Here is a 22,537-nt window from a genome sequence, read left to right as displayed (position 1 = left end):
AATTTTTTTTTTTTTTCCATTTTCTTGGATAGGACAGAGAGAAATTGAGAGGGTAGGGGAAGACAGAGGCGGGAAGAGAAAGACACCTGCAGACCTGCTTCAACCACTAGTGAAGCAACCTCCCTGCAGGTTGGGGAGCCAGAAGCTTAAACCAGGGATTCTTGCACAGGTCCTTGTGCTTAGTAAACAAACAATTAGATCCCTTCCTAGGAGGTTGACTCTGGCGTCAGGCACAAAAAGAAGAGTTCTGACCGTATAGGCATATCTCAAAAAGTGGGCATCTAAAAGCTTTCCTATTCTACCCCCAAGACCAAGAGTTTTTCTCTGGCAAAAGTTATATTTTTAGGCTTAAAGATGATAGAGGACTGGAGTGATGCCTGATTCTATTTCTCTCCTCCTATCTCTTTCATTAATAAGATTTTTTTTTTTTAAAACCCAGAGCGCTGCTCAGCTCTGGCTGGTGGTGGTGTTGGGTACTGAACCTGGGAGCTTCAGGTAAAAGAAGGATCTGTTTGCATAACCATTATGCTGTCTCTCCTACTCAAAATCTTAAATATAGAAAACAGTTAAAGCAATTAAAGCAGTGTTCTACCAGGTCAGGAACATACACAGTGGTCAGTAATGTGTGCACAACAAATCATTAGCACAGTTAAGTGTGATATTTCCAGATAGCCTAGGTGTTTAATACACTACCCATCTTTCTCATTCTATCCATTGTCCTTCAGTGGGCATCAACTTTGTAATAATTGCAGTTTATGGATTTTTTTTTTTTTTGGGACCAGGAGGTAGCACAATAGTTATACATATCCTATACCACTGGAAGGTAGAAAAGAAGGTACATAGTAGAGAGACTTATAAAAGATGGGCTATTAGAGCCCTGTGTCTCCTTATAATACACCCATACTCCAGGTCTGGAAAGCAGATGGCTTTTATTGACTAGTGAAAGACTTAAGAACCAGATTGTGGGAGTTAGATGGGTTAAGAAGTGCAGGTGGTGCAAAGCGCAAGGACCGGTATAAGGATCCTGGTTCGAGCCCCTGGGCTCCCCACTTGCAGTGGAGTTGCTTCACAGGAGGTGAAGCAGGTCTGCAGGTGTCTTTGTATTCCCCCTTTCTCCCCCCCCCACACTTCTCTCTGTCCTATCCAACAATGACAATATCAACAATAACTACAACAACAATGAAAAACAATAAGGGCAACAAAAGGGAAAATAAATAGTAATAAAATAATAATAAAAAAACAGATTGTACAGGTCTGTCTTCCACAGTGCTGAATAGTTATTCAGCAGAATCTATGACCATTCATGGCTCAGTGGCATAGACCTCAAGGATGCTTTTTGGGCTTGCCCCTTTAATTCTTATTGTTTGGATCTATTTGCTTTGGAGTGGGAGGACCTGGAGACGGGTGCAGATACAGTGCAGATGGACTGTATTCCCACAAGGTTTTGCCGAGTCACCCAACCTATTTGGACAAGTTCTAAAGGAAATTGTAATCAGTTTCCAACTCCACCTATTAGCCAGTTGTTAAAACATGCAACTAATTGCTAATTTCAGGCTTAGGGAAGAACTGGCTCACTGAAGCAACAATTCTATTGCCTAGTTTCTTGGGAGAGAAAGGATTGAAAGTGTCCAAAAATGAATTATAATTTCTAGAAAAAGAAGTCAGATACCTCAAGGTAGTCATCATTCAAGGAAAACAGAAAATAAACCTAGAAAAAATTTTTTGGCATAGTAGATCTCTCCCTCCCCAAGATAAAAAAAGGGAACTTAGTTTCTAGGGTTAATTTGATACTACAGAATTTGGATAGAAGATTATACAAACAAGATTAAACTGTCATATCAAAAATTGCTAGAAGATGAGCCAGATGACTCCTGATGAAATACAGGAGTAAAGATTCTTAAACAGGACCTAATAACTGCCCCAGTTCTATCCTTGCCCTCCCTTGAAAAACCGTTTCACTTGTTTGTGACTGTCGACCTAGGGGTTGCATTTGGAGATCCTTACTCAGATTTGTGGAGGACAAAAAAAGCCAGTAGTTAACTTGTTGAAGATTATGGACCCCTTCTCAGGGGGGTGGGCAGAATGTGTACAAGCTATTGATGCCACCACCCTCCTGGTCAAAGAGGGCTGTAAACTCACCTTTGAAGGTGTGCTGGTGGTTAGTAACCCTCACTATGTTAGGTTTATGCAAAACCAAAAGGTAGGCCAATGGTCACTGACAATTGTGGGGGGATGAGCAGTAGCAGTAGTGTGGCGGGTTAAGCACATGACTGGCTACGGAAGAAGGGCAAACGCTAGAAGAAGAAGCACATGTGGCTTGAAGTGCAAGGACTGACAAAAGGATCCCAGTTCAAGCCCCCAGCTCCCCACCTGTAGGGGAGTCACTTCACAGGTGATGAAGCAGGTCTGCAGGTGTCTATCTTTCCCTCTCTCTGTCTTCCCCTCTTCTCTCCATTTCTCTCTGTCCTATCCAACAACAACAACAACGACGGCATCAATAATAACAATTAAAAAAAGAACAAGGGCAACAAAAAGGAAAATAAATATTTAAAAAAAAAAAAAGAAAATTGTGTAAGTGCAGCTCACTTGCTATGGAAGGGGGACCAGACTGAAACCCTAGACCTGACACATGACTGGCTAGATGTGACAGAGTACCAGATCAAAGTGAGACTGGATCTGCATTAGGCTCTGTGGGGCTGGGAGGAAAGGACACAACAATGGTATATGGATAGCTCCTCCAGGTGGCTGAAGGGAGAAGACACATGGTATTGCATGGTATCTCTCAAGCAGAGGGATTACCCAGCCGTTGAATGAAAAGAAGTAAATTGCCCCACACCTATGGACATCTAATTTTTGACAAGGGGGCCTAAACTGTTTTAAAAAGGAATTTGTTGTTGCTATTATTATTTTTCTTTTTTTTTATTGGGGAATTAATGTTTTACATTCAACAGTAAGTACATTGGTTTGTACATGCATAACATTCCCCAGTTTCCCATATAACTATACAACCCCCACTAGGTCCTCTGAATCCTTCTTGGACCTGTATTTTACCCACCCACCCACCCACCCCAGAGTCTTTTACTTTGGTGCGATACGCCAATTCCATTTCAGGTTCTACTTGTGTTTTCTTTTCCGATCTTGTTGCTATTATTTTTAACCACAGCACTGCTCAGTTCTGGCATATGGTGTTGTTGGGGACTGAACATGCTACAGTAGCACCTCAGGCTTTATAGTCTCTTTGTATAACCATAATGCTATCTACCCCCGGGGCCTAAACTAGTAAATGGAGAAAAGATAGTCTCTTCAACAAATTGAGAAAAGTGGGTTGAAACATGCAGAAGAATGAAACTGAACTACTACATTTCACCCCACACCAAAGTAAACTTCAGATGGATCAAGGACTTGGATGTTAGATAAGAAACTATCAAATACTTAGAGGAAAAAGTTGACAGGAATCTTTTACATCTAAATTTTATAGGCATCTTCAATGATATAAATTCAATTGCAAGGAAGATTAAAAACAAAAATAAACCAATGGGACTACATTAAATTGGAAAACTTCAGCAGAGCAAAAGAAACTATCACCCAAACAAAGAGACTCCTTATAGAATAGGAGAAGATCTTTATATGCCATACATCAGACAGAAGGCTATTAGCTAAAATATAAAGAGCTCACCAAACTCAGGGACAAGAACAAAAATGATCCCATCCAAAAGTGGGGAGAGGATATGAACAGAATATTCACTAAAGAAGAGATCCAAAAACATTTTTAAAAAATGCTCCAAGTCATTTATTGCCAAATTGCAAATAAAGACAATAAGATAATACATTTCACCCCAGTAAGAATGATGTCACACATCAGAAACAACATGAAGGCAAAGAATCCCTCCTGCACTGCAGGTGGGAATATAGATTGGTCCAACCCCTGTGGAGAACAGTCTAGAGAACTTTCAGAAGGCTAGAAATGGACCTACCCTATGACCCTGCAATTCCTCTTCTGGGGACAAATCCTCAGGAACCCAACACACCATACAAAAAGATCTGTGTATACCTATGTTCATAGCAGCATGATTTGTAATAGCCAGAACCTAGAAGCAACCTAGGTATCCAACAACAGACGAGTGGCTATAACTCAGCTATCAAAAATGACGAGTTCACCTTCTTCACCTCATTTTGGCTGGAGCATGTAGGAATCATGTTAAGTGGTATAAGCCAGAAAGAGAAGGATGAATATGGGATGATATCACTCATGGACAGAAATTGATAAATAACAACAAAAAGAGAAACACAAAGGTAGAACTTGGGTTTGGTATATTGCACCAATGTAAAAGGTTCTGGCGTAAGATGGTGAAGGAGGACTCAGGTTGGTGGTAAGAGTGCTTTTTAAAAACTGAGAAAAGTGGGGCCAGTAGTGGCGCACCTGGTTAAGCACACACATTACAGTGTACAAGGATCTGGGTTCAAGCCCCTGGTCCCCACTTGTAGGGGGAAAGCTTCATGAGTGGTGAAGCAGGTCTGCAGGTGTCTCTCTGTCTCTCTCCCGCACTATTTCCCCCTCTCCTCACAATTTCTCTGTCTATTCAAAATAAATAAAGATTTAAAAAATTAAAAAAAACAGAAAATTGTACACACGTACCAATAACTATTTACTGTAAACCATTAATCCCAATTAGAAAAAGAAACTTGCCTTACTAATCTATTGTTGTCTACATGTCTTTCCATTTTGGCAGATGGCCCTTTTCTAATATTTTGTACTCAAAAATACCTTTTATATATCTTTATTATGTTTTCCCCTACAAGTACCCATGGTTTCAAGTAACTTACCAAACAGTTTTCATGAGCAACTACATTCTCTGATTGTGCAAAGTACAGAATACCACAGTCGAGGCCTTTGGGGCAGAATGCACATGTCTTTTTTACCATCTTTTCTGTAACCTGAAAGACACCTGTAAATAACATCTCTGATGAAAAATGGAGTTTCTTGATTGTCATAATTCTTCCACCAATTTTTCCTTTTATTTATATTCATTTTTAAAATATTTATTTTCCTTTTATTGCCCTTATTTTTATTGTTGTTGTAGTTCTTATTGTTGTTATTGATTGACATCATTGGATAGGACAGAGAGAAATGGAGGGAGGAGGGGAAGACAGAGAGAGGGAGAGAAAGATTCCTGCAGACCTGCTTCACCGCATGTGAAGCAACTCCCCTGCAGGTGGGGAGCCCAGGGGCTCGAACCAGGATCCTTACACCGGTCCTTGTACTTTGCACCATGTGCGCTTAATCCACTGCGCTACCACCCAACTCCTCTTGCACAAGTTTTAAAGAAAGCATGGTACTTTTTTTTATGAGATTATCAACTTCCTGGAAAAAATAATCAAAATCCAAGTAGAAAAGCAACTATATTTTTAATGGCTTAAGAGAAAATAATTATATTAAATACCTAAAAATTGTATTGCTATGTGGAAAACTGAGAAATGTTATGCATGTACAAACTATTGTATTCACTGTCAGATGTAAAATGTTAATCCCCTAATAAAAGAAAAAAAGAAAGGAAGAAAGAAAGAAAAAGTCAGTTGGATGTAGTGAAATCAAACGTGTGAGACCTAGGAGATGGAAAAAAAGGTGTGTGTTGGGAGGGTGGTAATAGCCAAAATTTTTCCAAAGAAGTGGAAAAAAAAAAAAAAAAAGAAAAACCCTAAATATGAGGAATACCTTTAAACAAGAAACATGAATAGGAATTTAAACACAAGACTCTCAGAATACTATCCTGTTAGTATTAACTATCTATAGTTAGAATACTATCTATAGTTAGCTTTCAATAGCTACAATTATTGTTATTATAAATTAGAAAAAACAAATAATGGTGTATTCAATAAGTAGTGTTTCTTAGAAATGGACTACTTGTGGGGCCAGGCAGTAGCACAATTGGATGAGTGCACACAGTACAATGCACAATGAACTGAGTTCAAGCTCCTGGTCTCCATCTGTAAGGGGAAAGTTTCTCAAGCATTGAAGCAGTGCTACAGGTGTTTCTCTTTTCCTCTCTACCTCCCTCATACCTTTCAATTTATCTGCCTTATCAAGTAAATAAACATAAGAAAATCGGTGGTTTGGGAGATGTTGCAATGGATAAAGCATTGGCAAGAGGCTCTGAGTTCCTCATAGCACATATACCAGAGTGATATCTGGTTCTTCCTCTTTCTTCCTGTCTCATTAATAAATAAATAAAATATTAAAGAAAAATGGACTGCTTGTTTCTTTTCACTCATCTCCCAAAAACTATTTGGGAGTATTTGTATAAAAATCATTGAGCTGTGCACTCTAAACCAGAGCTGTCCAACAAAAACAGAATGTAAGTTGTGGGCCCTCATAAGACCTTGCACCCAACATAGATCAACAATGGCAGAGAATGTTCCATCCTCCAAAGGGAGGATGGACAACATACTCTATGCTCCATCTGAGGAAGATGGGTCCTGAAATTGGGGCAGCTTGGAATGTTCCTACTCATGACCACAGAATGTGAGCTCAGATCTACAGGGATGCAGAGGTCACATAGGCTCCTAAGCTGAATATGGGCCCCAGATCACATCAAATTGATGGGGTTTACAGTCAACAATATTGATATACCTTTCCCATATTGGGGAGCTACTCTCTTCCCTGATCCAGCTTTCTGGTCCTTTTTCCAGCCATGACATCATCTCCCCAGACAATAACTTGGGTCTACCTGCATATCAGATGTCAGGCTCAGAAAAACAAACAAACAAACAAAAAAAAACAGTATAGTCATGGGCCCTTTGGAATATAACTAAAATATGTCTACTATATACAAAATGGAGACCCCCCCCCCCTCAACTCTTCATCTGCATTATTCCAGCCTTTAGGTTCATGATTAGTCAACAATTTGTTTGGCTTTATATAATAACTCTCTTTTCAGCCACCAGGTTCCAGATGCTACCATGATGCCAACCGGACTTCCCTGGACAGACAACCCCACCAATGTGTGCTGGAGCCCCGCTTCCCCAGAGCCCTGTCCCACTAGGGAAAGAGAAAGGATGGGAGTATGGATTGACCCGTCAATGTCCATGTTCAGCAGGGAAGCAATTACAGAAGCCAGGCCTTCAACCTTCTGCACCCCACAATGACCTTGGGTCCATACTCCCAGGGGGATAAAGAATAAGAAAGCTATCAAGGAAGGGGATGCGATACGGAGTTCTGATGGTGGGAACTGTGTGGAGTTGTACCCCTCTGATCCTGTGGTTTTGTCAGTGTTTCATATATATATATATATAAAGTAAGTTGTGGGTAAAGCTTAAGCATTTTTTCCCCCCTTCTGTTTAACCAGAGCACTGCATAGCTCCCCATTGGAGCTGTGGTACAGAGGAACTGAACCTGGGTTTTTGGAGTTTCAAGCATGACAGTCTTTGTATAATATGCTACCTACCCCCCTACCCAAGTTTAAACATTTCTAGGAGGGGCTGAGGAAATAGCATAATGGTTATACGTACAAGATTTTCAAGCCTGAGGTTCCCATATCCTAGATTCAATCTGTAGCCCCACCTAAGTCAAAGCTGACCCATATTTTGGATTAATAAATGAAGGGGGAAAAAAAAGTGAAACTAGTTTTAACAGTTTTGTTTTTTTGTTTTTAAAAGGAGCTAAGTTTGGCACTGACTGATGATTGGAATAGAACTTGAGACCTCAAAGCCTCAGGAAGGAAAGTTTTTTTATAACCGCTATGCTATCTCCCCACCTGAAATTATTTTTAGTAATTCATTCAACCCAAAATATTGTCATGTCAAAGTTTAGTCAGTATAAAAATTAATTCATTCTTCGCACTGCCTCATTCTCAATGCAGGAGGTGACATTCTGACAGGATGTTAGAATGCTGTCAGTTCTACTCCAGAGTGGTTTAGGTTTCCTGTCATTTCAACTATAGTCCCAATAAGTTTACTATTATTAAATTTATTTGTTTTGTGGAGTCAAGCATGACTGTAATACTCTGGGTCCCTTTTTCACTTAGACAAGAGAAGGGCGGAGGAGAGGAGACACCACAGCATCAGTATTTCCCTCAGAGCTATACATACAGCACCTCCCTTGTGGAGTTGGGGCTCAAACCTGAGCTGTAAACATGGCAAATCAGATATCCTATCTAGTGAGTTAACTCTTCAATCCAAGAAGAGTATTTTAAAAAACTCAATATATTAGTTGGGAGAATAAATGGGCATTTACAGTAAGAAAATACTGTAAGGGGAAAAAATGAGAAGATCCAACTTAAAACCATAAAGGCATAGCTAGGGCAACACATTAGATGGCCACTTCAAAAGAAAGATAAAGTGCAGAGAAGTGGCTTATAACCTATGATTATGACTATGTAAAGTGGCATTTGCACTTCTCTAGTACTGATGTCCCTCATCTATTTTTCCATTGGGTTAATCACTTAAAAAAAAGATTTTAGGTTCAATCCCCTGCACCACCATAAGCCAGAGCTGTGCAGTGCTTTGGTATTTCTTTTTGTCTCTCTCTCTCTCTGTATCTCTCTCAAAAATAAAATAAAAGATTTTATCTACTTCATATGAGAGCAAGAGAGAGAGAAGCCAGAGCACCACTCTAGTTCTAGTAGTACTGGGGATTAAACCAGGTCATTCATTACTTACTGATTTAAAAGAGCCTTTCATATATTCAGGATATTAATCCTTTTTTTAGTCATATAAGCAGTCTCTTTAAATATTTTATTTGGTTAGAGACAAATCAAGAGGGAAGGGTAGATAGGCAGAGACAGAAGTCTGCAGCACTGCTGCACCACTTTTGAAGCTTTCTCCTTGCATTTGAGGATTAGGTGCTCAAACCCAGGTTCTTGTACCTGATAACATGCTCTCAACAAGGTGTGCCACCACCATCTGGCAGCTAGGCACTTTTTAAAAAAATAATTTTATGTTGTTATTTTTTAGTATCTTTATTTATTGGATAGAGACAGCCAGAAATCAAGAAGGAAGGGGAGATAGAGAAGGAGAAAGACAGACCCACACCTGTAGCCCTGCTTCACCATTTGTACAGGTGGAGACCAGGGGCCTGAAACCGGGTCCTTGCGCACTGTATTATATGTGCTCAACCAGGTGCGCCACCACCCGGCCCCGGCAGTCTTAACTTTAGTGCCATCCACAGTGCTCCCAAAGTGGTGCTGAGTCTCAACCCCAAGGCCTGGTACATGGTAAGACACACCTTCGACTGAGTGAGCAACCTCTCAGTTCCCTAGTCTCTTCTCCTTTCCTTCTCAGTTCTAGCTCATGGCAGTATAAGGAATTGAACCGAGGACCTTCCATACCTCCAGCCCCTAACTTATTTCATAATTGTTACCACTTACTTAAATTCTCCTTTCTATGTTTAATTATTACATAGATTCTTGGGCTGGGGAGGTGGCATAATGGTTATACAAAGAGACCTTCCTGCCTCAGGCTTTAAGGCTCCAGGCTCAATCAACTCCAATACCACCATAAGCCAGAACTGAGCAGTACTCTGGTCTCTGTGTATCTTATCTTTCTCTCTGTATCTCTCATTAAAAAAAAGTGCTTATTTAAAAGTTCTTTTTCTTTCTTTATTGGGGGGATTATTGGTTTACAGTCATACAGTAGTTTGTACATGCGTAACATTTCTCAGTTTTCCACATAACAATCTGACCCCCTCCTCCCAGGTCCTCCTCTGCCATCATGTTCCAGCACCTGAAAACTCCCCCCCAACACATTATTATTATAATGGTGCAGTACATTAAAAGAACTTTCAAACTGGATGTTAACATTTGTAGTGGATGTGAAGAAATGTGAAGTTGGACTCCCCAAATTCTACGGTATTGTTAATCAATGTAAATCACTAAATTTTAATTGAAAATTGTAAAGCACAGGTTAGGTAGCATAATGGTTATGCAAACAGACTCTCCTGCAGGCTCCAAAGTCCCAGGTTCAGTCTCCTGTAACACCATAAACCAGAAATGAGTAGTGTTCTGGTAAACAAACAGCACAGGTTAAAAAAATTAAAGCACTGTGGTCCAGGAGGTGGCGCAGTGATAGAGCTTTGGACTCTCAAGCATGAGGTCCTGAGTTCGATCCCCGGCAGCACATGTGCCAGAGTGCTCCCGGCAGCAGGGGAAGCGCCACAGATGGTAAAGTGGTGATGTAGTTATCCACCCTTCCTCTAGAATAAATAAAAGTTCTTGTATTAAGTATGCGTGAGGTCCTAGGTTCATTCCTAGTACATTAAAAGAGAGTGAAAATGGCACAAAGGTTGACACACCTTGTTGAGAGCATCTTATCAGGCACAAGGATATCAGACATAGCAGTGTGAAAGGAGACTGCCCTGCCTTCATTGTCTTTTACCTGATCCATTTTTTTTGGTAATTTCATTTCTCTACTAGGACACTACTCCATTCTTCACATTGCTGCCATAGTAATGGATCTAAAACGAACATCTGCTCATGCTTTTCTCCTGCTAAAGATCTTTCTTCGTTATCTATAGAATATAAGTCATGGTCCTTAGATATTTAAATAAGCATATACATTTCTTCTACAAATGAGAAGACTGTATATTGTTCAAGAAATACAGCAGAGAATGAGAATTTCATACCCCAGTAGTAAAGAGATCTCAGGTTTTATTTTTTTTCCAGGTAGTAAGTGCTATAAAGAAAAATAACCCTGCACCACAAGCCAGAACTGAGCAGTGCTCTAGTAATAAAAAAGAAAGAAGGAAAGAAAAAGAAAGAAAAGGAAGCAGAGTAATGAGGGGCAGGAGATACTATTTTAATAGAATGGACAGGCAAGGCTGTAGAAAATACCTTTAAGTAGAGATTTGAATATGGTGAGGAAGTGAAGAATGCAATGCAAATAAAGACCCTGGAGTGGGCACAGATGTAACTCTGAAAGTAATGAGAAACCAATGGAGGATTTTGAGAATCACACTTAACCTTTTACTTCTCAAAGGTGATTTTGGCTGCCATCTATGATTTTTTTTTTTTAAATTTTTTATTTAAGAAAGGATTAGTGAACAAAAGCATAAGGTAGGAGGGGTACAACTCCACACAATTCCCAACACCCAATCCCCATAACCCACCTCCTCCCCTGATAGCTTTCCCATTCTCTATCCCTCTGGGAGCAAGGACCCAGGGTCGTTGAGGGTTGCAGAAGGTAGAAGGTCTGGCTTCTGTAATTGCTTCCCCGCTGAACATGGGCGTTGACTGGCCATCTATGATTTTGCCTGTCTGTATGAGAGGCTAGAATAGAGGTCAGGAGACCAAGAACCCATTCAGAAGATACTGGAGGTGTGAAGTGATCAAGGTGGAGATATATTCTAAAGATAGAACTCACTGGCCTTACCAAAGCATTGAACAGAAATTAGGAGGTAGGAGAAGCACAACAGGATGAATGGAAGATGATAGGTGGGTTTACAGTAGGGAAAACCAGTTCTCTTAGGGACATATTTGAGATCCTTTTAGGCACTGATATAGCTGGTTTATGGATCTAAAGTTCATAAGGTAAAGATCAGTATGCAAGTTCACTTGTAGTAACTCATCTTGCATTTCTGCCCTGTGGCTGTTCCCTTTTAACTGCATCATCAGCCTATTCTGGAACAACCTTTTATGCCTTTTGACTTCTGGAAGACTTTTTTTTTTTAATCGTAACAATGCTCAGATCTAGCTGAGGATTGAACCTGGGCCTCTAAGCCTCAGGCATTAAAGTAATTTGCATAATCATTTTATGTCCCCGGCTCTAGAGTTTTCTTTTGAGAGATTAGATTACTTTGCATGGTGGTGGAGGAAGACCTAGGCTAGGGGGTGAGTGTTTTGCAGAAGATGGAGATTTTACATATATCAATAACTATTTACTGTAAACCATTAATCCAAATAAAATGTTAAAAAATAAAAATTAAAAAAGATTAGAGCATACTGATATCAATGCCATTTGATATCTCATTGATATTAAAATCAATCAAAAGATGTTGCTATAAATGTTTTGTTTTGTTAAGGATGACTGGGTTTGAACGTAGGGCATGCAAAGCATGTTTTACACCAAGGTACTGACTCAGGTATAGCCCTCAGAGCCCCTGTGGGATTGTCCCCCGGGGTAACAGAGGGAGCACTGCAGGTTTGGGAAGCTGTTAAGAGTGGTTTAGGGTGTTCCCTAGGCTTTCCAGCCCCTAAGTCACAGGAACTACAGACCCACCCCTTCCAAGAGGAGCAGGTCTTCCGCCCGCCCTCAGGCACTTACCAGTAGGGTAGGGGAGATTGGGTGCGTCCTGGAGCTCTTCCTGGAGTTCGTTCCTTTTGCTGCAATGGCTCAGCTCCAGACTGGATGGAGGCGGCGGAGGCCCCGAGGAATCCATGAGTATGCTTAGGCCTCCAGGCTGCTTCCGAAAGTTCACTCTCAGCTGCAGTTTCGTTTTCCGAGAATCTGCAAACTCGACTTTCCCCGCCCAGGTGAAAGCCCCAGCCCAGGCGCATCCGGGTTGGCTGCCGACAGAGCTCTCCTTTTAAGGGGAGCCAGCGGTCAAATCTTGCGACTCTGAAGCCCCGCCCCCTTTTAAACCCTGCAGCTTCCCCACCAAACTTCCAATTTCCCTCTTCCATTGGGATCAGCAACGAAATAATAGCTCTTCTGAGGATTTACCCACTATTTTTCAAAGCTATCACACTGGGTTTGGAAAATATGTGTATGAAACGGACAGATTAAAACAATTCTAGTCGCCAACCTTTACTTAGAATCCATGGGGTACATAGCACCATACAAGACAAGGTTTTCAGGGTAACAAATAATGCATGTAGATGAGGTGGTATAAATGTATACAAATTACAGTTAAAAACAAGTCATCCTGGAGAAAACATATATAATAGCAGGTGGTAAGGTTGGCGCCTGAGGCTCTGAGGTTCCAGGAGTTAAACAGTGCTCTCATTAAAAAAAGACAGAGTAAAAGAAATAATACCACCTCCCTAGCCATGATTTTAAGGTTTTAAAGAAAAAGGCAAATTTGGGACAGCAGAAAAGAAAAGCCTGAAAAAGAGCATATCAGGAGCTATCATAGCATGTGGGGTGCTGGACTTGACAAGCTTGTGGTCTAGTGTGATATCCTGGGCACTGAGTGTGCCAAAGTGAAGCTCTGATTCTCTTTCCATTACTAAACAATTAAAATTATATATATAGAGAGGCAGAGAATGAGTGAAATGGCTCCAAGCTTCCTTCACTGTGGGGGTGGGAGGTGAAAGGTGGGCTTGAACCTGTTGAACCTGGGTAGTACACATGGCAAAGTAAATAGCACTAAGTGAGCTATTTCACTAACCCCCAAATTTTTTTTTAAAAAGAATAATTTGATAATCTTGACAAGTACAAAAATATACTACAGAAGCAAGTCTACATATGTGTGTGTGCGCGAACACACACACACACACACACACACACACACACACACACACACACACACACACACACACACACAGTGGGAGACTGACCGACATGCAGAACTTGCTTCACCACTGCAGATGGGGGCCAAGGCTTGAACCAGAACCCTGCATCTGGTAACGTGTGCTTGCTAATGTGTGTACTCAACAGGTGCACTACCATCTGGCTTCAAAAGATAAAACATTAAATGAAAAGTATGAAAAAATTTCCCTGAACTGATGGACAGTTTTTAGATTGAAAAATTTTGCCAGGCACCTAATATAAGGGCTGAAAATGGATTCTTCCCAAACAACTAGGACAAAGACAATGCTGTAAACTTCAACAGAGATAATGATTATATATACAAAAGACAAGAAGGAGTGGGGTAGATAGCCTAATGGCTATGCCAACAGACTCTCATACCTGAGGCTCTCAGGTCCCAGGTTCAATCCTCCACACAATAAACCAGAGCTAAGTAGTGCTCTGGTGAAAGAAAGAAAGAAAGAAAGAAAGAAAGAAAGAAAGAAAGAAAGAAAGAAAGAGAAAACAGTATCATATCTAACTTCCAGCAGCCAAACTAGAAGCCAGAACAGTAATCCAGTAAAAGTGTAAAATAACATTTCAAATATGCAAGGTCTCAAAAATCCCTCTCATATTTCATTTTCAAGAGGAAAAGAATGTGCCTTATCAACTGTGGGCATAAACTAAGGGAAAGGGAAATAATGAGATTTAACTAGAAACAGTTTCCAGATCAGAGGAACAAAAGGAATCTCTAAGATGCTGACTGAAGATGAAGTGCTGCTGGTCTCTCTATCTATGTATCTTTATCTATACCTATATATATATTTTTCAGTGTGGTGGGGGCTGCCAGGCCTGAACCTGGGTCAGATATATGGTAAGACAGAGCACTATCAAAGTGAGCTATTATGCTAGCCACTATTTTTATTTAACTTTATGGGGGTGGGGGAGAAGCACTGTTCAGCTATAATATGTGGTGTTGGGGATAAAACTTGGGGCTTCAGGCATACATGTCCTGTACTCCACTACTTAGCTATCTCTCCACAGATTACTGGGTTACAAGTAATAAGCTTTTCTAATTTGTATTAAAATATTTAGAAGGGAGAGTAATTCACAGTGGTAGCAAATGAGAGCTGCATGAGAGGTCCAAGACATGATCCCTGACACCACTAATAGCCAGAGCTTATGGTGCTCTACTTTTTATTTTGTTTTTAAATAAGAAAACTGTATTATTTTTAAAAAATTCAAAAAATTTAAAACAATATGCATGAAGTTAGTTTTTACATATTCCTCAGGCAGGCACTGTTGCCTACCTTATGGCTCATAAGGGTAAATTATTTTCCAGTAGCTAGCATAAGTTTTGTAGGTAAAGATGTGGAGTTTGACCCTTTCAGGGCATGAATTCAAAGATAGTTACAAAATCAATTAAAAAAAGCTGAATTCTATCATGACATTTGTCTCTCTTAATATCTATTTTACAAATAAGTTACAAACTTTATAGTGTCATTTCTTATAAGATATACACTTTCATCCTACTCATGTAAAGTTAAATAGAATTAAGAACAAAGATAGCCTAAGCATATGAAAATGCCCTTATTTTGTTTCTAGCATTTCTGGAGTCATGCAAATAAAATCCCCTACAACAAGAATAAACTGAGAGGAATTCTCTTAATGGCTCACAACCAAAATTAATCCACTGAGAATGAGATTTTGTAGGGTTCTTATTTCAGCCTGATAAGTTAATTTCATGAACAGGCATCAAGTATACAACTATAATGTTTTTTTCCTGCACTTATTAACCCCACACTGGCAGAGAATCTCTTTTTCAGGTACAGTTCCAGCTTCATAACCATAATCCCATGTTAGTTCTGTTCTTGCTTTCACATACCTATAAAGCAGAAATTTCATATTAACACTGATCATTCTCACAAATATGATTCTTTTCCCCAACACCCACCAACTACTAAAATCTTAAGAAAGAAGAAACCTATTAAGACCCATGCAGAAGGAAGTACATTTTGTAAACAGCAGAACCTAGTGATGTGATGAGGCATTCACTGTGGTAATTCGGGGTAGTTCTACCTTTCTTGTTCTTTTCCTTCACCTTCTCCCTCTCTCTAAATATTTTATTTGTTGACTGATTTTTAGATAGAGACAGAAGTTGAGAGGGAATGAGAAGATAGAGAGGGAAAAGGAGAGATACCTGCAGGATTGCTTCACTGCTTGTGAAACTTCCCCATGCAGGTGGGAACTGGAGTCTTGAGCCTGGGTCCTTGCACATTATAACGTGTGCTTACTCATGTGGCTCCTCTTTCCCTACCCCCTCATGGTTTTATTTATTCAGTATTGAGAGAGAAAGAAGAGAACCAGAACATGATTCTGGCTCATGTGACAACAGGGATAGAACTTGGGACCTCATGCTTAATAGTCTAGTGCTTTATCCACTGCACTATCTCCTGGCCACAGTTCAAACTTTCTAAGAGGAACTAAGAATTGAGGATTCACTACAAATAGTTTGAGAAAATTGGATATTCTAGGGGATACCAAATATTAAGAGGTTATACTGTTTTGCATTTTTCTACTGTTATTTTGAAAGTCACAATTTAAAAATTATGTTATATAAAAAAAGAATTCAAACCTGTTGGTGAAGAACGCAACCAGTGGAAATTTCCTGTCATGTGTTTCTACAAACACATTTTGTACCAAAAGATTTGGGCAACAACTATGCTGTTTAAAAAAAAAATCAGAAGTCATATATTAGATAATATATACAACTTTGATGTCTTAAAAAAAGATTTATTACAAAAGAGAGAGCATGCAAGAGGAAGTAGTGAGAGGGAATCAAAACAATAACCCTACTTTGGCATAATGTGGTGCATTATAATGTAAAAACAAGCTAGGGACTGGGCAGTAATTAGCTCAGCGGGTTAAGCACACATGGCATGAAGCCCAAGGACCCCTGTGAGGATCACAGTTTGAGCCCCTGGTTCCCCACCTGTGGGAGGGGTCACTTCACAAGTAGTGAAGCAGGTCTGCAGGTATTTCTATCTTTCCCCTTCTCTGTCTTCCCTTCCGCTCTTGATTTCTCTCTGTCCTATTCAGCAACACAATAACAATGACAACAATAAACAAAAAGGGTAAAAAATAGCTCCAGGAGCAGTGGATTAGTAGTGTAGGCACTGAGCCCCAGCAATAACCCTGGAGGCAAAAGAAAAAAAAAAGCACCAGAGAAATTGCATCAGACTTGCATCCACACTGTCTCTCTCTCATACACACACACACACACACACACACTCTCTCTCTCTCTCTCTCTCTCTCACTCTCTCTCGCTGACTCACTCATACATAATAGGAGTTAAGATAGTAAAAGTAGACAATAAATTGGATCCACTTGCATATCAGATGTCAGGCTCAGGAAAAAAAAAAAAAAACTAGTATGGTCATAGGCCCTTTGGAATATAATTAAAATAGGCCCGCTACCTACAAAACAGAGACACCCCCCCCAACCTCATCATCTGAACCATTCCAGCCTTTAGGTTCATGATTAGTCAATAATTTCTTTGACTTTATATGTTAACTCTTTTTTCAGCCACCAGGTTCCTGATGCTAAGACGATGTCAACTGGACTTCTCTGGGTAGACGACCCCAACAATGTGTCCTGGAACCCTGCTTCCCCAGAGTCCCACATCACTAGGGAAAGAGAGAGACAGGATGGGAGTATGGATCAACCTGTCAATGCCCATGTTCAGCGGGGAAGCAATTACAGAAGCCAGACCTTCCACCTTCTGCACCCTATAATGTCCATTGGTCCATACTCCCAGAAGGATAAAGAATAAAAAAGCTATCAGAGGAGGGGATGGGATACAGAGTTCTGGTGGTGGGAATTGTGTGGAGTTGTACACATCTTATCCTATGGTTTTGTCAGTATTTCCTTTTTATAAGTAAAAAATTTTTTAAAAAAGATAGTAAAAGTAAAAATAAAAGGGAGTCGGGCAGTATAGCAATGAGTTAAGTGCACATGGCACAAAACGCAAGGACCAGTGTAAGGATCCTGGTTCGAGCCCCCAGCTCCCCATCTGCAGGAGAGTCACTTCACCAGCGGTGAAGCAGGTCTGCAGATGTCTATCTTTCTTTCCCGAGTCTTCCCCTCCTCTCTCCATTTCTCTGTCCTATCCAACAATGATGACATCAGTAACAACAATAACTATAACAATAAAAAAGAAGGGCAACAAAAGGGAAATATTTTTTTAAAAAAAGTAAAAATAAAAATATTCTGATAAATGTATTAGGGTTTTACAGAAAATCACTGAAAACACAGTAAAGCACAAAATTTTTTTTTTTTTAACAGTAAGAGGCATTTCAGAGTAAGACCTATTATACTATTTAAATCTCAAAATAAAAACTTATTTTATGTTTCATTGTGATTTTCTGGAGATAACAAATCTAAAAAGACCTTTCAATAAATAATTTCCTTATATACCATTTTTGTGAGATTTTTTTTAATTTAAATTTATTCACTTACTTGATAGAGGCAGATAGAAAGAGGGATGGGGGAGATATGAAGAGACAGATACCCACAACATTTTTTCATCACTTGCAAAGCTTTTCTCCTGCAAATAGGGTCCTGGTGCTTGAACCTGGGTTCTTTTGCATTGTAACATGTGTACTCAATCTGGTGCGCCACCACCTGGCCCCTAAATATCATTTTTGTTTATTGTGTGTTAGGGTATCTGTAGACAATTTATATATTTCATTTAATCCATACAACATCCTATGAGACAGTCATCATCTCAACATCATAGAGGTCCTATCCTTCTAATACATGGAGAGGGCAAGATTATACAAATGGAGGACCAGCATTCTAAAACACAGATTTTGTTAAGAAGTATAGGGGGAAAAAGTTGTTAGGGGCTGGGCAGTGGTGCACCAGGTTGAGTGCAAACACTACAATGCACAAATTCCCATGTTCAAGCCCCCAGTCTCTTCTTGCAGTGGGCAAATTTCACTAGCAGTAAGGCAGTGCTACTGTAGGTGTCTATGTGTCTCCTCTCCCATTCTCTGTACTATTAAATAAATAAATAAAAGTTAAAGAAAGTGCTTGGAAATGTGAATTTTAGCCCATATACTCACATTAAGGAAGCGACCCACATTTCCTTCTTTTCTAGCATCCAATAAAAATACATTCTCTTTACTAAATTTTTCTGGAGAATCAGATGAATTATTCTTGTTTTTACTGAACAACTCTTCATCACAAAAGGCCTGCTGGTTTTGACACACTGGAGACTTTTCATCTTGGAGGCTTTGGACTTGAATTTCAAATTCCTTTTCAATATTCTGATTACTCAGTGTTGCTTGGCTATTACACCTGCTCCTTGGAGGAGTCTCTTCTCTACATTTAGTTATGTCTATAACATTTGATTCAATCAGCAGGCTGGCTTCACAATTTTCAACTTGATTTGAGTTAGTGTCCACTAATGAACATTCTGGAAGAAAAGATTAGTAAGCATACTTGGCTGAGGAATAGAAGTGAGATTAGCAGTACTTATTAAATGTTATTGATAGTAGTTACAATTATGAAGTTAAGATATTCACCTGACCCATGATAAAACAAGTGGGGTACAAACTCAGAATTGCCTGCTTCTTTGGGTGGGGATTAATGGTTTACAGTCAACAGCAGAATACAGTAGTTTGAACATGTGTTAACATTTCTCAAACTTTTCCCCATAACAATTTAAGTCCCTCTAGTTCCTCCTCTGCCATCATGTTCCAGGACTTGAACCCTCCTCTCCCTCAACCCCAACTCCAGAGTCTTTTACTTTGGTGTAATACACCAACTCCAGTCCAAGTTCTGCTGTGTTTTCCCTTTTGCTCTTGTTTTTTAACTTCTGTTTTTGAGTGAGATAATCCCATATTCTGCCTTCTCTTTTCTGGCTGATCTCACTGAACATGATTCCTTCAAGCTCCTCCAAGATGAGGTGAAGAAGGTGAATTCATATTTAATATCTGAGTAGTATTCCATTTAAAAAAAAAAAGTGGTCCAGGAGGTGACACAGTGGATAAAGCACTGGACTCTCAAGCATGAGGTCCTGAGTTCAATCCCTGGCAGCACACGTACCAGATACCTCGTTCTTTGTCTCTTCACCTATCATTTTTCATGAATAAATAAAACCTTATTAAAAAGAAAGAAAACAATGCCTTTTTATAACCTACCTTCTTTTCAATTTCAATCTGCAATTAATGTATATTCAATTCAGGTGTAGTAGGATGTGTACTTAGGAAGTGCTTCAGAAGCTTAAGACACCAATAAAAGGTCAGAGAAAACTTTCAGTGGCAATAACTGACTATTGCCATGAGTTTGTTTTTTTATATTTATTTTTAATTTATTTATTCCCTTTTGTTGCCCTTGTTGTTTTATTGTTGTAGTTATTATTGTTGTTGTTGTTGGATAGGACAGAGAGAAATGGAGAGAGATGGGGAAGACAGAGAGGAGGAGAGAAAGATAGACACCTGCAGACCTGTTCACTGCCTGTGAAGTGACTGCCCTGCAGGTGGGGAGCCGGGGTTCGAACCGGGATCCTTATGCCGTGCCATGAGTTTTTATACACATTAGTGACTTTTCCTTTTTTTGACTACAGGACTAACAAACATTTACAAACAATAATACTTCAGGAGAAGAGGAATTATTTAAACATTTTATTATCTGATAGTGGATTATTTAAAAAATATTACTATGTCAGGTGGAGTTTATGAGATATTTATTGATTTAATTTTTTTTTTAATTTAATTTTTGCCAGAGCACTGATCAGCTCTAGCTTGGTGGTGGGGGGACTGAACCTGGGACTTCGGAGCCTTAGACATGACAGTCTCTTTGCATAACCATTATGTTATCTACATCCACTCACAAAATCACTTATTTAAAAATGTTAATTGTGCCACACTGAAATATTATTTCTTGTGATCGGGGAGATGGCTCACCAGGTATTGTGCAGGGTGGACTTGGATATGGGAAGACCTGAGTTGAATTTCCAGAAAAGCATATGCAGGAGTAATGAATGTTCTGGTCTTTCCCTCATATGCACACATGAAAAAAAAAAAAAACTTAAAAAATTTAAAATTTATTTTTAGGCGTTTTATTCACTTTAATGAGATACAGAAAGGGAGACAGATCAGAGCACTGCTCAGCTCTGGCTGATGGTAGTGTAAGGATTGAACCTAGGACCTCAGAGCCTCAGGTATGAAAGTCTTTTGCAGAACCATTATGCTGTCTCCCCAGCACTACCCCCAATCTTAAAACATTTCTTTAAAATTAGTATTCTTGACTTAATCATGAGTATAGGAAAACATTTATATCATCCCCTATAACACATAAAAGTAAATCACACATAATCTCCTTTCTCAATAGGCCTTTACTGCCTTGAATTCCCCTTCATCTATCCTTTGAGACCAGGTAAAGTGTTGTGGGAGTAGATGCAAAGGCAGGTCAATTCTTTAAAGAGTCATCTCTTAGTAATGCTTCCCCAGTGGTTTATATAGAGAAATGCAAAAGTACCAAAATCTCTATTTGTCAGGTTATAGTATTATCTATAGTAGAATTGTTAACACTAACAGACAAGTACTCACTCAGGGTAGTAGGATTTTTTATTTTTGCTTTGTCCTCTGAAGCAGCCTTGCCTAGCGTACTGTAGAATGATGGGTCTAGATTTCTACTTTATTTATTTATTTTTTCCTCCTCCAGGGTTATTGCTGGGCTCGGTGCCTGCACCATGAATTCACCGCTCCTGGAGGCCATTTTTCCCCCCGTTTTGTTGCCCTTGTTGTAGCTTCGTTGTGTCTACTTTATTTTTTTAAGCAGAGTACTGCTTGCCTCTGGTTTATGGTGGTGTGGGGCTGAACCTGGGTCTTTGGAGCCTTAGGCATGAGTCAGTTTGTATAACCATTACACTACCGATACCCCCACCTCACCCCCTGCCTATTTTTCTAAAGTAGTCCCCCAAAAAGTTAGAAAATGTCTGCTTTGGAATATGTTTTCCAAGTCACAGATACCACTGTGGACTGTGTAGATTCAGCTATCCACCACCTCCACCTCCATTCCAACCATCTATCAGATTACTATTAGCGGGCAGGCCAGGGGCCATCAAAATGCTTTTGCAATGGAGCCAAATAGTAAATATTTTAGGTTCTGCGAGCCAGATTGTCTCCTGTTGTGACTGTTCAGTGCTGTTACTATATCATGAAGTATTCACAGGTGATGTGTAAATATGAGTATAGTGATGTTCCAACAGGTCTTTATTAAAAGATACTGAAATTATAATTTTACAGAAGTTCCAAATGCCACAAACTATTCATCTCATCTTTTCCAGTTATTTAAAAAGGTTAAATATTCTCTCATCTCATGAACCTTAAGTAAATAGGTAGTAGGTTGGATCTGGCACACAAACCACAGTTTGACAACCTCTGGTCTAGATAAATAATGAGATTTGGAGTAAATGAAGGATGTTTATTATGAAGTCACAGATAAGGAGTCACTAAATATTGAGCAAGAGGTAAAAAGAGTAGAATATGTAAATAATAACAGAGAAAAAGAAAGCCTACTTTTCATTTCCTTGGCTCTAGGATTCAGATATACTTGCACTGGTTTAAATCCATCATAATCTTCTGAGGGGACAGAATCAGAGGAGCAAAATTCCTTAAAAGAAAACAAGGAAGAGGGCTTTACTTTTTATAGGTTAAAAAAAAAAAATTAGCAACTAGGTCTCTTTCATTTAGTGTTAGTCTTTATAATCTGTAGCAACCAGTTTGAGAAAATCTCAAAAGTGGTACAAGGCCTGGTCCAGGAGGTGGTGCAGTGGTAAAGCTTTGGACTCTCAAGCGTGAGGTCCCAAGTTTGATCCCTGGCAGCACATGTACCAGAATGATGTCTGGTTCTTTCTCTCTCCTATCTTTCTCATTAAAAAAAAAAAAAAAATTAAAAGAATTTTCTCTTAAAAAAATGGTACAAGGAATCTTTGGAATGATGAGACCTTTCTTTCTAGGTATTTTAGTAAGCTATGACTATAAAGACTATAAAAACTGTTGAAACATTTAGTCATAAAATTCAAATATAT

General features: G+C 39.4%; 1 protein-coding gene and 1 long non-coding RNA gene across 2 annotated transcripts in view; one reads left to right on the top strand and one right to left on the bottom strand.

Moving 5' to 3' along the window:
• Positions 1 to 22,537, bottom strand: part of SETDB2 (SET domain bifurcated histone lysine methyltransferase 2) — a 91,529-nt gene that overhangs the window by 12,118 nt on the left and 56,874 nt on the right. The window contains exons 11-15 of the mRNA XM_060194869.1: positions 22,026 to 22,119; positions 18,564 to 18,916; positions 16,073 to 16,161; positions 15,240 to 15,322; positions 4,825 to 4,946 (exon numbers count right to left, since the gene is read on the bottom strand). Coding sequence (XP_060050852.1) covers positions 4,825 to 4,946; positions 15,240 to 15,322; positions 16,073 to 16,161; positions 18,564 to 18,916; positions 22,026 to 22,119 — 741 coding nt within the window. The remainder of the gene's footprint in view (positions 1 to 4,824; positions 4,947 to 15,239; positions 15,323 to 16,072; positions 16,162 to 18,563; positions 18,917 to 22,025; positions 22,120 to 22,537) is intronic.
• The window catches only part of LOC132539461 (uncharacterized), a 33,794-nt gene continuing 11,733 nt past the window's right edge, over positions 477 to 22,537 (top strand). Inside the window, exons 1-2 of the long non-coding RNA XR_009550762.1 lie at positions 477 to 2,257; positions 2,302 to 2,412. This is a non-coding gene — a long non-coding RNA (uncharacterized LOC132539461). The remainder of the gene's footprint in view (positions 2,258 to 2,301; positions 2,413 to 22,537) is intronic.

The sequence above is a fragment of the Erinaceus europaeus genome, chromosome 7 (assembly GCF_950295315.1).
Source record: "Erinaceus europaeus chromosome 7, mEriEur2.1, whole genome shotgun sequence".
NCBI lineage: Eukaryota > Metazoa > Chordata > Mammalia > Eulipotyphla > Erinaceidae > Erinaceus > Erinaceus europaeus.
The sequence above is the reverse complement of the archived record's forward strand: the minus strand, read 5'-3'. Positions and strand labels throughout refer to the sequence as shown.